This window comes from Amphiprion ocellaris, chromosome 23, assembly GCF_022539595.1.
Source record: "Amphiprion ocellaris isolate individual 3 ecotype Okinawa chromosome 23, ASM2253959v1, whole genome shotgun sequence".
Lineage (NCBI taxonomy): Eukaryota > Metazoa > Chordata > Actinopteri > Pomacentridae > Amphiprion > Amphiprion ocellaris.
The window spans coordinates 3,656,780-3,673,337 of record NC_072788.1 but is presented as its reverse complement, the minus strand read 5'-3'; the positions used below and the strand labels follow the sequence as shown (position 1 = coordinate 3,673,337).

The 16,558-nt window shown below is 38.2% G+C and overlaps 1 protein-coding gene across 3 annotated transcripts in view; it reads left to right on the top strand.

Annotated features, from left to right (window-relative positions):
• Positions 1 to 16,558, top strand: part of tbc1d14 (TBC1 domain family, member 14) — a 53,288-nt gene that overhangs the window by 12,907 nt on the left and 23,823 nt on the right. For 2 of the 3 annotated variants that reach the window (XM_023291531.3, XM_023291534.3), the window contains one exon: positions 1,748 to 1,871. In XM_023291531.3, the coding sequence (XP_023147299.2) occupies positions 1,748 to 1,871 (124 nt within the window). Of the gene's footprint in view, positions 1 to 1,747; positions 1,872 to 9,056; positions 9,410 to 16,558 lie in introns of those variants that run through there. The other variant, XM_023291535.3, reaches the window with a different exon arrangement.

The following is a 16,558-nucleotide window of genomic DNA, read 5'->3' as shown; positions in this document are numbered from 1 at the left end:
ATTGACATGCATAGATTTGTTTAGTCAGACTTGCTGCTAGCTGCTTTTTTGCATGAGTGGAAAGTAGTTAATGTGTATGATGGAAGGCTGGTGGTGAACAAATGACTCTTCCTTTTTATCTTTTCGTCTCTTGTTGCGAAATCCGCTTCTCTCGTTGCTTAATTAGCAGAGCTGCAATAGTTAGTTGGCAGCTTTCAAAATATGATCAGTTTTGTTTTGTGAAGGCAAATTCTTTGATTCCAGCTTCTTAAATTTCAAAATATTCTGGTTTCTTTCCTGTTCTATGATAGTAAACTAGAAATCTTTGTGTTGTGGATGAAACAAGACAAACCAACATTTGACATCTTGAGCTTTGAGAAACACTTGTGGACCTTTTTCATCATTTTATAGTTCCAACAACTAATCGATTTGTCAAGAAAATACTCTACAGCAGGGGTGTCAAACTCATTTTAGTTCAGGTTCCACATTCAGCCCAATTTGATCTCAAGTGACCAGTAAAATCTCAGCATAATAACCTATTCAAATTAACAAATTTTTTATTATTAAAAAAATACTGGTGGATTTTGGAGTTTAGAGGGTTAAAATGTCACATTTAGTAAATATCCCTTCCTATAGCTGGCATTTATTTCCCCTCATTTGGCCGAAATCTGATTGATCCTAGTAGGGAACAGTTTTTCTTTGCGTCATTGTCAGCATGGAAAATGGACATATGGATGACGGGAAAAGAGATTTGAGCGTAGCAGAAGGCCACGTGTCTCGTAGACAGCTGTTTCCAAAGCAAACACAGAAGCCTGCAGCAGACCGAGTCCACGATCAGTGAATAATGTCTGTTCAGTGGCTGGCAGCATGTTTGCCGTCATCACCACCCTGGAGATGAATCCGCATGGCTCTCATCAGGCTGTACAGCAGTCAGTGGGTCAGAGGTCGGACTGATCCGTCTGAGACATCCCTTCCAGCTCCTCTGGGTTAGGACAAAGCAGTTTGTTTAGTGCAAAAGCTAATTAATGTCAAATATAGCATGCGCCTCATACTGGTTGAGTCAGAATCATTACGTAAGACACTTGGATGGGATTCAGCCCAGACAAACAGCAGGATATGGACTCTTTGATGTTATGTCACCTTGTTTGGTCAGGCAAGGCTTTTTTATTTGACCACTTTATTCGTGTCTTTTCACAGCCCGGCTCTATTCAGGCTTTGAATTAAAGCGCCTCCGCTAACGGCAACACCTTTCCAATAATGAAAGGGGAAAGAAGCACAATGAACCCCACCGAAAAAGACAAAGGCTTTTCAGCTGCTTTGCATGTGGGGATTTAAACTCCAGGTGGACGGGCGCTCGACATGCAGATTGTTCTCTCGTCCGTTTTAGCGATCGGGTTTAGTTTTGAGCGCAGCGAAGAAGAGGAAATGAGTGAATGAAGACGCAAAGATCATTTTTTCCCCTCGCCTTCATTGTAGTTGTAATGATCATGCCTTATTTTCTTCTTAAGGCTACAATCTGTGTCTGGTTTTATTGGTCATGTGACTGTAACGGCTCACATGATGTCACACAGATTGTTAAAATGCTCACTGGTTGGACTGTAAAATCCACACATTCCATTTATGAGTTTATCTTGGCCGTGCTCTCGAGCTGCAGCGAGGGCAGCCGTGATTAAGCAGCTCCTGGGACCCCAGCGGTGACCCCACTCAGAGTTTATGTTCCACTCTGTGCTATAATGACCTGGTTATTCCATTTTCTTCTGTCGTCCAGGAGCCTGTTTTCCAGGAGGGCCAAGGAAAGTCGGTCGGTGGAGCAGAGGGATCCTGGCTGGAAGCTGTTTGGGAAAGTTCCACCTCGGGAAGGCCCCATCAAGGACCCGAAGAAAATACAGAAGGTAGGTTTACTTAAAACACACTACAGGTTTGGACATACTTGAAAAGTCCCATTAGCTTAAAAGAAGCATAATGAGCACAACATCACTGCTGCGATTAATACCTTCTTAGTTTGTCTTTACCAGTGTGTCAACGTCTTTTTAATGGAAAAGACAAGTGTTTAGGAAACTTGTAAAGCACATATAAGAGCAAACAGTCAGATTTTTCCTCTAGAAATGGACATTGGAATTAGTGTTTATGGAATCACAGGAGTGCCATAATAAAAGATAAATCTGTTTAAAAAAAAAAAAAAAAGGACATAAATGTGCAAATATAAGAAGGAATAAATAAAAAATAGATAAAAAAATATGGAAATATATAGGTAAAAAAATAAATATTAAATGAATAAATCTGTTAAAAAATAAGAAATAATGTGTACATATAAAGAGGAATAAATTAAAGAACAAATAAAATAATAAATCTGTTGAAAAATAAGGCACTAAATGTGTAAATATAAAGAGGAATAAATAAAAAAACATTTTAAGAAATTTAAAATATATGGAAAAATAAAGGTAATAAAATATATGGAAAAATAAAGGTAATTTTTTTTTCTGGATGGAAAAAAAGGAAAAGCAAAGACAAAATTTACCTGTTATATTTCCATATTTTTTAATTTCTTAATTTATTTTCTCATTTATTTTCTTTTTATATTTTCACATTTATTTCCTTATTTTTTAACAGATTTGTTTTTTATTTATTCTTTTATTTATTTAATTTATTTCCTTATTTTTTTTGATTTACCTTTTATTATGGACCTCTCTTTACCCTTCAAACCAAATCCCACAAACAGATTTTTTTTTTAAATGCACATTATCTTGAAACTGTACAAATGCAACAAATGATGTGTGAGAAAAATGAACCAAATCCGAGCTTAACATTGCGATATTTTTTTAAAATCGCTTTATCCTATGATTAAAAACAAAAACTGCATCACATCTGGTAAGAAAAATTCTAAAAATTCTGCACTTCTTGACTTCAAATTGAGATGTTCAACTCAAAAAACAAAAATTCTGTAATTATTCGGCTGAACTGCAGGCGGTGTCTTGAATGAACAGAAAGGAGGCAAGCATGGAAAGAAATTTAAATGCAAGTAGAAATTATTAGTTGTATGTCAAGCCACCATGTTTCCAGTATTTGTAAAGGTTTTGGAAACAATTCTACTTAGTTTTTAATTTACTTTTTTCAAGGGACATTTTTGAGTTCTCTTGTTTGTCTCACAAAAGCAGTAATATCTCCACGGACAACCTGAAACCATGAAACGTGAACCAGAAACTTGTCTAGCATTGAAAAAGAACCGCCTTAAGAATAATGTATCACATTGTTGTTTATGGAAAACATCTAAAGAACGGCTGCATGTTTTGTCCCATCCTAGATAAGATATCAGCCACGTGAATCAACAGTAGAGCTGTTTGTTTCATGGTGTATGCTTCTGGCTTTCTGTGTGTTTTTGTTTGAGGAGATCAGAGAGAACATGGCCTTCCTGACTTCGGTAGAACAGAGGAGTCGCCTCATCTAAGCAGCTGTGTATAGAAATAACTTTCAAGCTCATAACAAAGTGAATTAGCACCAGTATTTTGTTGAATCAAAAGAGTAGAATACATTTCTAGTCTACATGCTTTCTTCACAGATACTCACATATTGGTTTTAGAATCAGGCTAATCTTTAGAAACAAGCCCTCCACGTGTGCGCTATGAATTAGTTTTGTGTGGCCTTGGCATAGCCTGTCAGCTGTGGTTTATGTCGCTGCAGTATTTCCTGTGACCTCAGTCTCCGTCACAACGTACAGCTGTCAGACACACATTTAAACCATCTGCACTGTGTTGAGAAGCATTAGCTCGATGACACAGGCTGGAACGTAAAAATACTGCTTTTAGACAATCTGTTTTTGTATATAAAACTAAACTTTAAACACTGAAATCAACTTTGAATTGAATTTATTTGATTAATGTTGTTTAATTGCGGTTTAAAAACTCAATCAAATCAGTGCTGCAGCAGCACAGCTGTGATTCAAAGGTTGAACAGATGAACAATCAGCAATGCCTTTTAGCAGAGCTTATCGGCCCACTACGGGACAATAAAGAGCACTAAATACAGTTACATTAGCACTCCTTCTCAAGACAGATAACTGATTGAACTGAGAATCTTTTACATAATGAGTTTAAAATATCACAAACATGTAGCCGAGTACCGTCTGTTGTGTTCCTGGACGCTGGGAGCTACAGCGCCTTAAGCAGAAACGCTCCCCGTCGGTGACATTTCGGTTCAGCGGCTATATTTAGGACGCCACATGCTGAAATGCAAACAGTCGCTGTTTGGTTTCAGCAGCTCGTAGAAACATAACAAAAAACGAATGTTGACCCAGCAAATTTTAAAACCTGAGCCCTTCATCTAGACCACAAGTGTACACAACTATAGATTTGGTAATGTGAGGAATTTGTTGTTTTTTTTTTTCTTTTCCTTTTTGAGTTATAGCTCCTCTTTAGATTAATCAGTCTCAGGTAGGGATGCAAAATATGTTATATTATGTCCCAAAACTGACTGTTATCTCTAACTTATTTTGCTCACTAGTGATTGCACATGTCAGTTACAGCACTGATGTATTCATCTGCTCCCATTATCATGTCTTAGGAAGGTAAAGAAACATTCACAGAGTACATGAAGTAAAAGGTTTTTTAATAGACCTCTAGTGTCGTTGTACTGGTGTATTTAATCTGCTATGATCTATTGTCGTCCTTCGCGACTGTAGCATTGTGTTAAAATATTTTAAAAGGGGTCTGCAGGATGTTATTTTCAGTCATTTTGCTGTTTGAAAATCATTTAGCAATGTTTAAAGATCTCTTCCAGTGAGAATCAAGTTTTTTACCTTGTCCATATAGTAATTTCTATACAAGAACATATGAGCAAAATGAGCAGTCAGTGCAACAGCTGAGTATTTTTGACCTTGAAACTGCAGCGTATCAAGAAAGGATCCAGTCCTGTCAACTGCCTGGGGGAGGCTTATGGTGTTCTTGTTCAGAATTGGTTTCTGGATTAAACATAATTCGATGAATTGTTGCCACCAGCGTTGTAGGTATGCTGGAGAGAGAGTGAGGATTTCATAGATCTGCACATTCTAGAGGAAGCAACAGGTGTAGAGGTACGTCTAAACCATTTTAAATCAGGAAGGGACTCTTTTCATGGAAGAAACTTCGAAAGATGTAACTTTGACACACAAAGTGAAGTTTTTAGGGGTTTAATCTTCTGGCTATGTTTTGCTCCTGTCACATTTTTACCTGCTATGGGGTCAGTTTTCACTGCAAATTAAAGTCCTGTTCCTCTATAGAAGAAGAGAGAATTCAGAAATGTCTTTTGTGCATACAGGGGGTCCTCGACTTACATCGGAGTTCCGTTCCTATGGTGTGACACAAGTCAGAACTCCGGTGAAAATGTAAACAAAGCCATCTTATAGCGCCGCTTGACTACATATTCATCCACTCTGCTCGCCAACTAGTTGCACTGAACCAGTTCCAACGAAATGCCGTACGTTAAACCGAGGACCGGCCTGTAATCAGTTCCAATGTCACGGCGAAACGACGTAAGTCGAGGACGTCGTAAACGGAGGACCTCATGTATAACAAAGTTATAATCCTAATTGCTGTGAAGTTAGTTTGTTTATTAGTTTTCTTATTACTCCACCAAGGAACGCGGTGGAATTATGTGATAATCGGCGTCTGTTTGTCTGTTGGCAACATTACTCGAAAACGGACTAACGCATTTAGATGAAATTTTCAGAGAAGGTCAGAAATGACACAAGGACCAACTGATTAGATTTTGGCAGTGATGCGGCTTATAGTCTGGATCCACGGATTTGGTAAAGATTTCTGTACCATCGCGAGATAGAGGCACGGCGTCACTGTAACCATGACAACAAGGGAATGTCAAGTCAGCTGCCTGCTGATGATCACATGATCCTACTGCAAATCCACCGTTGTGGACTTATCGAGACTTATCCATCGGAAATGATACAAGGAACAATTGATTAAATTGTGGGGGTGTTTGTGAGTCCCATCAATTCCCGCCGCCCGCTACATATTTAGGTCACGCGATTCTGTATCCGTACATAACGTACACATGCATAACACACTCCTGTGCAATAACTAAACAAATGCTACATTTCTGACAATGCCATATGGGGGAATGGACAGCTTTGGAGGAGTACTGTGCTCTCTGAGTCCTTTTCTAATTTTTTATGGGATCACAGATGAGAAAAATCATCCAAACAGCCGTTGAGCGACTTGAAAGTCACATGGTTGCTTTTAAAGTGACGTAGCTGTAGTCATGTTGCTAAGTTCAAAATTGTTGTGCATCATTTTTCACCTTAGTAGAAATATATGGCTACTAAATGCACACCAAAAAATTCCATAAATGTTGTCATTTGCCTGCTTACTCTTATGGAATGGCTTTGCATGTTTCCATGTAACTTAAAGTGGTTAGCGTCGTTCTTTTAGTGATGCTTGTGAATGCTGCCGAAGCTTAACCACTTCCAGTGATGTTTGGTGTTGTCGCTCTGCAAGTGGTTGTGTCAAAAGTAGCTTCTCCAGAGCTCGAAATGTGCAATTTAACATGAAAACTAGTTGCACCAAAGGCAATTTTAGCATTTTTTTAAACATAATTTTGACAATTATTTGACATGCAACGCCAAAAAAAGCTAAAAAACAACAAACAGACCATGTACCGACACTGCACCTGCTAAACTGGGTTAGGCATAAGTTCTTCTGTTGTTCTGTGCTCGACTCTGAGCTCAGTGTGGCTGTGACACGCCACGTGCATGCGATGCAGTCTTCAAAATGTCAAGGTCTTTGAGAACGCTCTGCTCGATAGCCAGCTGGTGACTGAACACCTATAATTTCCCACTTCCATTCAGAAGCAAGGCAGGAGAGCCCAATTAAAGAGCAGGACAGCTCTCTACTGGTAAAATAAACCAAAGAACAAGATGGCAGCATGTAATTAGAGCCTCCAGAAGCCTGTTATCGTGCTTCCATTTGCCCCATGTCTGACAACAGGGAAGCGTCTCCCTTTTTCTGTGCTCTTTGTGCTTTTGAAGCCTGGTTGAAAGGCCTTGTTAATGTTTAGCTCCTGCAGTTTCCTTTGCAGCCCTGTAACGCGTCACGCCTTTTTGCTTTAAATGGTAGACAGACGACTGGTAAAGCTTTGAAACTCGTGTACATACAGCCGTGCTTTTAATATCCGGAGTACATCTCACGTGAGGGTGTAACCCTACGCCGGACCTGAGGAATTGGTTAACGAGGCTTGGGTTTCAAGCTTTTGTCCTGCCGCTGCTGTTCAAAGGCGGGGTTACTGAAGTCTGTCTCTGTGTGTGTGGAATGCTTTATTTGTCCAGGTTATTGTTCAGCAGCTACAAGACATTTCCATGATTTTCCACCTGTGTCTTTTCCTTCGAGAGCAAAAGCTGTGAATCAAATTTTATACTCTAATTCACACCACTTTGTGTTGCTGTGAGTCTCCGCTCTGTCTCAAGGCCTGTGAATTGCCGCTTGCTGCAGAAAGTAATTGTTCTATAACCTGCTGAGCCTCTAAATCACTTTGTGTGGCGGCCCAGACACGCCTGAGTTACGCCAATGGAGGACCGAGGCTGAGAACATTCCCAGCAGTAGTTTTAATTTTAATGCAGTCACCAAAACCCCCTCTGGTTTTTAATAAATGAGGGATTTTAAGGGCAGTACTGAAGTTACGGTTCAGTAAAAGGTACCAAAGCTTTTAGACTGGTGCTAATAATTAGTATTTTAACTATTTAGTACCACAGTATTCACACTTTTCTTCCAGTTATGTGTGGTTGTTGTGTTTTTATGCTATTATATTGTGGTTTTGCTACATTTTTACCAGTGAATCTTGAGTTTCCCTCGACATGAAGCTGGATTTTGACAGCTATATTTGAATTACTATCATCATAACTTTTGATTAGTTTCCTAAATCCTTTCTTTTTCCTTCTTGTAAATGTCACGATACCTTAATTATGGATATGTATTAAGATTTTTCAGTCTTTAGACATGAAGCAACTTGCAGGAAGCTAGTCAGAGAACTGGCAGAAGTTAGAATTCTATGCAGCCGTCCTTTTTTTTTTTTAAAGAACCTCAACCCATGAACAGGGGCTATAGTCCCCAACGCAGCGGTCATGGGTTCAAATCCAGCTCGTGGCAATTTACTACACATTATTCCGACACTCTTCTACCCATGTTTCCTGTCTCTCTCACTGTTCTATCTAAAAAGACAAAAATGCCCCAAAAATAATAACTTTAAAGCACCTTATACCTCATGCCACACTGTTAGCTCACTAACATGACACATGAAAGTCTAGTTTATACATTACAGATGCATCTATGCCACTTTAAATATACAAGTGTTTACTTTTTGGGTACTTGCTGAGACTGAATACATGATATTTGAGCTATATGGGTGAAAAACATCCCTTCTAACAAGTAAAAGTTGGTATAAACATTAAAGGAACTTCACTGCAATAAAGCAAAACTCTCCGTGCTAGAAACCCTGCTCACTGCTTCCATAATTACCATTTACACAAATATATTCGACTAGTATAAATAGTATACCATTTCAAAGAATACAGTGTTGTCTTATCACCCATCCTGATCATCAGTTGAACTAGCTGTCTGACATTTAAGGAAAAACGCAAAATGACAAAAACAAGAAACAAAATGACAAGTCAGACAAAAAAAAGACAAAAAACAAGCCAAAATATTACAAAAATGAGACACAAAAGAACAATGAGCAATTTAGCATTTTACTTTATGAGCAAAACAACTTGTCATGGACTAGAGATGACTTTTAAATTTATAATTTTACAAACTTAAAATCTGCAGTTAATGTGTTCTGTAATTTTTACACTTTGAGGACCAGATTGGACCCTCTGGAGGGCCGGTTTTGGCCCGCGGGCCGCATGTTTGACACCCTGATAAACAAGAAACAATACAATAAATTCCCGTATCATGAGAGTTTATAACGGCGCTTGAGCTGCAGCTGCTCTTTCAGTCCTGACTGGATTAAGAGAGCAGAGGGCTGAGTAGCAGAAACCTGATCCGTTGCTCTGGGGTTGATTAGAACGACTGCCAGGGCGCAACGGAGCGCAGAGCTGCTCTCGGTGCAGCGACGGCGACGAACAACACGGCGGTGCTGATTTGCTGACACACGCAGCAGCAGCAGCAGCAGAGATAGACCTGATGCAGAGCGGATCAGCGTAGCGTCACCGCTCAGAGAGAGAATAGAGGGGGGAGGAAATAAGGGCATCATGCTGCTGCTGCATCCTTTCCAATACGGGGTGTGTCCCTCCGTCGGCAGCCTGACCGTCCCTCCGCCCTCCTCCTTCACCTCCTGGGCGTCCAGTTGCCAGGAGTGAGCCCCCGCGGAGCAGCGATGATGCTAGGCTAGGGTTTTGGAAACGAACCCCCACCGGAGGACTGGCCGTCTGTAAGGAACCGCAGCGTTCATGGTAAGTGAGCCGCCGTCTGTCTCCTTGTCTGGCAGAATCAGAGGGCATTCGGTAGCCGATGAAGGGGATGGCTCAGGTTTCACATGAAAGCCTCTTTCAGCTCACCGTGGTGGTGATTGTCGGGATGTCTCCGTCTGCAGAAAGACAAAAATGTCTTGTTTCCAGGTTGCGCCGATGCACTGATGTCCAGCCGGGAGATGAGCCACCTTCCTAACCCGATCTGTAGCCGTCAGCTCAGTACAACAAAAGCACGTGTAGCAGTGTGACAGACAGCACCGTCGCTTTTTTTTGTTTTGGCTTTTTGAAGCGTGCCGTGGAGTTTCCTCCTCCTTTTATACCACCAATATACAGGGTTTCTGCAGGGCATTAAAAAGCATTAATAGTCATTAAGTTGATTTTGCGAAAATTACGGCCTTAAATGGCATTAAAAATCACTAAATTTAATTCTCAGTGGCATTAAAAACTCTTTCTGCAGTTTTCAACAAAAATATTTGACATACTAATGATACTGATAATAATGATACTAATAATAAGAATTCTAGACTGTGATTCGTCAGATGTGTGCATCTGCGTAAACATGCCGAAGCATTGCGATAACTGTTCGGGCCGGTCGGGTACAATTGCCAAAAACTCCATGTTTTTAACCCTCCTGTTGTCTTCATTTACAGGCACAAAAAATATTGTTTCCTTGTCTGAAAAAAATCCAAAACTTCAGCAAAAAAAATTCCCCAAATTCCTGAAAGTTTGCAAAACCTTTGGGAAGAAAATTCCAATAATTCCTTAAAAGTTTCCCTTAGAAGTTTTTTTTTTTTTTTAAAAATCCCCCAAATTTGGCAAGAAAATTCTTGTTAGGATTTTTAAAAAATGAGTAAAAATCTTCCAATAAAGTCCTAAAAATATCTAAAGTGATTCCATATATATCGGTAAAATTTCTAATATTTTCTTCAAGAACATTCACAAAAAAATCTACCAAAATCCAGGGAAATTTGCTGGATTTTGGTAGATTTTTTTGTGAATGTTGTTAAAAACTTTTTTAACATTTCTTTTTTTCCCCATCAAAAAAATGTTCAAAGATTTCCCAAAAAATGTTGAAAATGTGGACATCAGAAGTTTGACTGTGAAAATATATTTTTTCTCCACATGTTCAAACTTTAAAACGAGTCAATTTTGACCCGCAGGACAACAATTTTTTTGTGAATGTTCTTAAAGAAAATATTAGAAGTTTTACTGATATATGTAATCACTTCATATATTTTTAGAATATTTTTTTGGAAGATTTTATTAATTTTTTGAAAATATTTACAAGAATTTTCTTGCCAAATTTGGGGATTTTTTTTTTTTTTTTTTTTAAGAAAACTTTTAAGGGAAACTTTTAAGGAATTATTTGCATTTTCTTCCTGAAGGTTTTGCAAATTTTCTGAAATTTGGGGAATTCTTTTGCTGAATTTCTGTGTTTTTTTTTTTTGTTTTTTTTTTTCAGACAAGGAAACAATATTTTTTGGTGCTTGTAAATGAAGACAACAGGAGGGTTAATAGCAGACGACTCCTCGGCTCCCCTGTGGTAACTCTTAATTCAACTGTCAGCTGCCGTGTGCCAGAAATGCTACATGCAAATTAATCCATTGTTAGCAATTCATTTAGGTATATTTAATGAATGAATAACCAAAAAGGATAACAGTACGTGCCTCTCATTAGACGGTGAAGTTAATTTCTAATCAGAAAATTGTGGTTCTTGATCGTTCCCAGATTGAACTCAACCTCCTGCTGCTACAGGCCATTTAGCTGCCAGTGTATGGAAACTCACTGTATCTTTCATTGATGCTTCTGATATATTACATGAATCAGAACTCTGGAAGAAATTATTCCAGTGAAAGAGATCAGAACTGCAATCTTGCTTTGACCCACATTTGCAAACTAAACGGTCAGAATGCAACATAAAATGATTCAAAAGAGACTAACTTAGCAGAATTAGCATTTTAAAGTGCACATACAGCTTGTCATTTGATGCAGTTTATGTGCATCACAGTTGGCTTGGCAACGGCAAAAGGTCAGAATCATAGCAGCAGAAATATTCAACATTTAGTCATTAGCTTCAAAATGTTGTGTCCTGCACTTCCCATAATGCAACCTGTGCTAGCTTTTGTTTGACTCTAACTGCCGAGTGAGCAGATCATCTCTTTCAGAGGTTCTGTAGATTGTGTTACAGCAGGGGTGTCAAACATGTGGAACGCGGGCCAAAACCGGCCCTCCAGAGGGTCAAATCTGGCCGACTGTGAAGTGTAAAAATTCCAGAGGAGACATTATCTGCAAATTGTAAATTTGTGAAACTATAAATTTAAAATAATTTCTAGACCATGACAAGTTGTTTTGCTCATAAAGTCAAATATTAGATTTTTCATTGTTCTTTTGTCAATTTGTGACTCATTTTTGTAATATTTTGTCTTGTTTTTGTTGTTTTTTTGTCTGACCTTTGCCGTTTGTCTCATGTCTTTGTCGTTTTGTTTCTGTTTTGTCTCGCTTGTGTTTTTTGTTTTTTTTGTCATTTTCTGTTTTGCTTTTTTCATTGTTTTGTCATTTTTGTCCTTTTGTGTTTCTTTTGTCTCACTTGCTTCGTTCATCTGTTTTTTTGTCATTTTTATGTCGCTTTTGTCATTTTTTTTGTCTCATTTGTCTTTTGTCCATTTTTTTGCCGCTTTGTAACTTTTTTGTCCAATTTTTTGGTAGAATTTTTGTTTTAATTCATGTCGTTTGTCTCATGTTTTTGTCGTTTTGTGTTTCCTTTTTGTCTCGCTTAGGTTTTTTGTCTTTTTGTGTTTTGCGTTATTCGTTGTTTTGCGCATCATTTTTGTCATTTTGTGTTTCTTTTGTCTCACTTACATTGTTTATCTATTTTTTTGTCCATTTTTTTGTCGCTTTGTAACTTTTTCAAAATTTTTGTTTTGTTTCGTGTTTGTCTCATTTTTTGTTGTTTTGGTGTCTCGATTTTGTCATTTTGTGTCTCATTTTTGTCATGTATTGTCTTGTTGTTTTTTGTATTTTTGTTTGGCTTTTGTCATTTTGATCATAAAGTAAAATACTATATCATTCAGTTCTAGATAACTGACTAAACGTTTTGTGCCTTTGTAGATTTTCTTTGATCTGTAAGTAGTAATGTGTAAATGATAAAATGAGGCATAATGTTGAAATTACAGTTATTTAAGAAATTTCAGGTTCTTCATCATGTTTTTTAAAAAGATAGTTCATTAAATGTGAATTTTTTAGCACTAAAACAACGGAAAAATTTGGAGTTGTGGTGATTTATAGGTTATTATGCTGTGATTTTACTGTTCACTTGAGATCAAATTGGGCTGAATGTGGCCCCTGAACTAGAATGAGTTTGACATCTCTGTGTTACAGGGTTCTTATAAACATTTTGAAGTTGTCAAGCTCAATCTCTGGTAACTCTGATGACATTATCATGATGTCATTGCGTTAATTGACTCAAAGCCACAGAAGATAACAACTAGGTGAAACGTCCCTTCAAAGTTCACTTTGCTGGAGAATGCTAGTGTATTTATCATCACTTTTTTTATGTAATTCTCTGTAAAAAAAATCAATGGAATCGTGACGGAATGTGAGCAGCAGTTCTGTTGAGTTAACACAGCTGCTACCTGCTACCAGCCACACAGCAGCCGTCTGACTCATTTACACTTTACTCTTTGCTTGCTGGGGTTTGCCTCGAGCAACTTCCATCGAAAAGCTGCACATTGGAGCAGTTTGGCATGCAGTGAAACCAGGCTAAGCCCCCCTGCTGTGGTCTTTGATCTCTCAGCTGACATTTTCAAGGAAGCCAGTGGTGTTTTCACGAGGATACGGTGCAGACGAAGCAGTCACACCGATGTCTTCAGAAGCAGACTTTTCCTTGTGCGTGAGACTTTGTTGGACCGCATGTTGTGACGCTACCACCTGACAAACCGTGTGTCAGTAAAGCAAACGGCTTGATCTTCCTCATCTGTGTAGTTTTTAAACTGTAAAGGCCATTAGCAGCCATGCATGGATGCCAGCCAGCGCAGCCAGGCAGCCAGAAAGCTCTTACATCACTACCAGGAAACTGGAGAACTTTACTGAAAGCCGGCGTGACAAAGCAGGTTGCCCTGGCGGCAGGTAATCATAGGATACGGTTGCTACCCCGACTAAAAGCTGCTATGTGGGGACCCCTTGTGAGAGGCTGGTCTTTCTTTTCAGAAATACCTATGCCCATAAAACAAGTGTAGTCATTGTGAGCTGTTGTTTCTGCTCTTCCAGCTTTTTTGTGTCATGTTGGAAAGTTTACATTAATGGAAATGTAACTGCATCCTGCAAAATGAAGTCAAGAAGTCTGGCAAACAATGTAGAATAACTGGAGAACTTTGCAGATTAAAACCTGCTCAAACTGTAGGATGAACTTTAGCATACGGAGCTAGATGGACATGGAGCATTACTGCCTCAGGAAAGGGAGACTTTCTAAGTATGTGAGGTTACAAACATAGTCTTAAGAAACCAAAATGGATGGAAAACATTGTTGAACACAATTTGGATTCATGGACACAGCTGATTGCAGAGATCCAAAGTGAAGTCAAAATTTTAGTCTTCAAACTGTGAGGATGAACTTTAGCATATGGAGCTAGATGGGCATGGAACATTACTACCACAGGAAAGAGAGACTTTCTAAGAATTTGAGGTTACGAACATAGTCTTAAGGGGTTTGAAACCAAAATATATGGAAAACATTGTTTGATTTCATAGACACAACTGTTGTACGAATTGAAACGCCTCTGTAGCACTAGCACTGGATGAAGTTTATGTCAGTACTTTTGAAATACCTCTTTAATACAACCAGCTGTGACCTACTTTCATTAGGTGTTGTGAGTCCCTTTGCATTTTGTGTGGCAGAGGATACAAACAAAAGTGAAGAATAATAGGTAGATGCGGATTGTCTAGTAGAACCAGCTGCCAGTTAACAGGGAAATGCACAGTAATGTGGTTTTCCTTTACTGGATTTTGCCCGTTTGTCTCGCTGCCACCACCAGTCTTTTGTCGTCATTGGCTCATGCACATTCATTGTTTCTCACCCTCACATACTTGTAGTTCTCTTACACTGTTGTCACGTTAACTTCCTCATCCATCGCCGCTTCTCATGCATCTTTTCTTGTGTTTCACCTCATTGGTAGCACCTGCATTGCTGCTGAACAGATGCCAGGTCGCCCTCCCCTTCCTCCCAGATAAAATCTTCCCGACTGTTGCTCTTCCTCTGTGCCTCCCCTCCCTCTTTCTCTGCAGTATCCATCCCCTCCCAGTCTTCAGAGCTTTTTTGCCTTACCTGTTTTATTGACCTGCAGCTGCTCCCTCCTAATAAACTGAACAGCAGCACATACGTTACCTTTCCATTAACGCACACAGCTTTTCAATACTGACTACAGTCAACCCTTTTGTTTTGTGATGCATTTTTTAAAACTTTACTACTCAGTAGTCTTTGTAATAATGCCATTAATGTGGTACTAAAACAACTGATGAGATTTAGTAGTGCATAATTGCAACAAGGAAGTTTTATGGGGAGGGAAACTTTAGCAGCGGTTGTAAACAAACCTCCTGATTATCCAACTCAGATGGAGGAGATAATGAAAGCAAACAGTGATACAAAAATCCAAACTGTCTTTTTTCAGCATTTATTGTAGTTTACAGACAGAAATCATGGTTTGATCTTGAACATAGCAAGTGCAGAGATGTTTAGTTCGTCCTCCGAATCAAGTGGTTTATGTAAGCTTTGGCTGAATCAACTTTGACCAGTATTATCCCTCACAGTATACTGGTGGTGGCACTAGCTGTGATATTTAGAAATTAAATAATGATATCATGGTAGTAATACACATATGATAATATTATTAATAATCCGTCATCAGTAACTGTCTGGTTGATACACCAAGATTGTTATGGGCACAAACTCTGTTTTCACCTCCCTTAATTTGCCAAAAAGAAACAAAAAAACTAAAAACATTCAATACATATCCTAATATTAGGGATATCTGATATTGTTTTTTTTGCCAATATTGACCAACTCTAGAATCTCTGATTCCAATATCGACCGATACCGATATATGTGGACTATTTAGCTAGTTTTAGGTAACATCACATATCTCCTGTTGTGGAATTAACACATCATGCCTAATTTTGTTGTGATGCCCCATTGGATGCATTCTCAAATGCAACAAGGTTTTCCAAATGTAGACATTGTCTGGGCAAAATAAAAAAACTACTTCAACTTAAGTTATGGAAAAAATGTCATATATATATATATATATATATATATATATATATATATATATATATATATTTTTTTTTTTTTTATATATATATATATATTTTTATATATATATATATATTTTTTTTTTTTTTCCCCAATGGTCTCGAACAACTCTCCCTTCCTCCTTCTATGAGCCAGTAAATGCCGGCGAAATCCAGGCATTATTTTATCGGTTTTCATGATAGGCACAAAAACACGAGAACGCTGTTGACCGATATTACGTTTTTATGCCAATATCAGCCCACCGATAATATCAGACATCCCTACCCAGTATTATTGTCAACATGAAGTAATTGGCTACAATAATCACAAACTGGAAATGATATTAAACAAACATGATGACCAAAACGACTAAAATGACAGCAAACTGGAATTATCCGTCATAACTTACGTTTAGAATATGTTTGTCCTCCAAATCAAGTGGTTTATGTAAAATTGGGCTGAATAAACATTTGATTGTAATATTCTAAGAAATGTCTTTCCACTTTTTTTTATGAATTGATTAATTTCTGTTAATAAATTAGCTGTTTAATAAAGAATGAAACGATAAGACAGATGGGCGACATGCAAAATGTTTTGTACAGTTGCTGTAACACCTGGTTTCACCACCAGGTAAAGTCTCTCACTGTTTCATGAGATGGAGTTACAGGTGTGTCCAAATGCTAACTTTTTTATTGATGCTAAATTATGATTTTTAAATGCTAACACAGAGAACATCTGTCACTGTTAACACTGCTAACATCATCGACAGCAGAACTCTAATTATATGCAACATCCAAGCTAAAGAAAAGACGTTTTTTGGCTTCATTCTTTGCTTTTTAGAGGTTTTT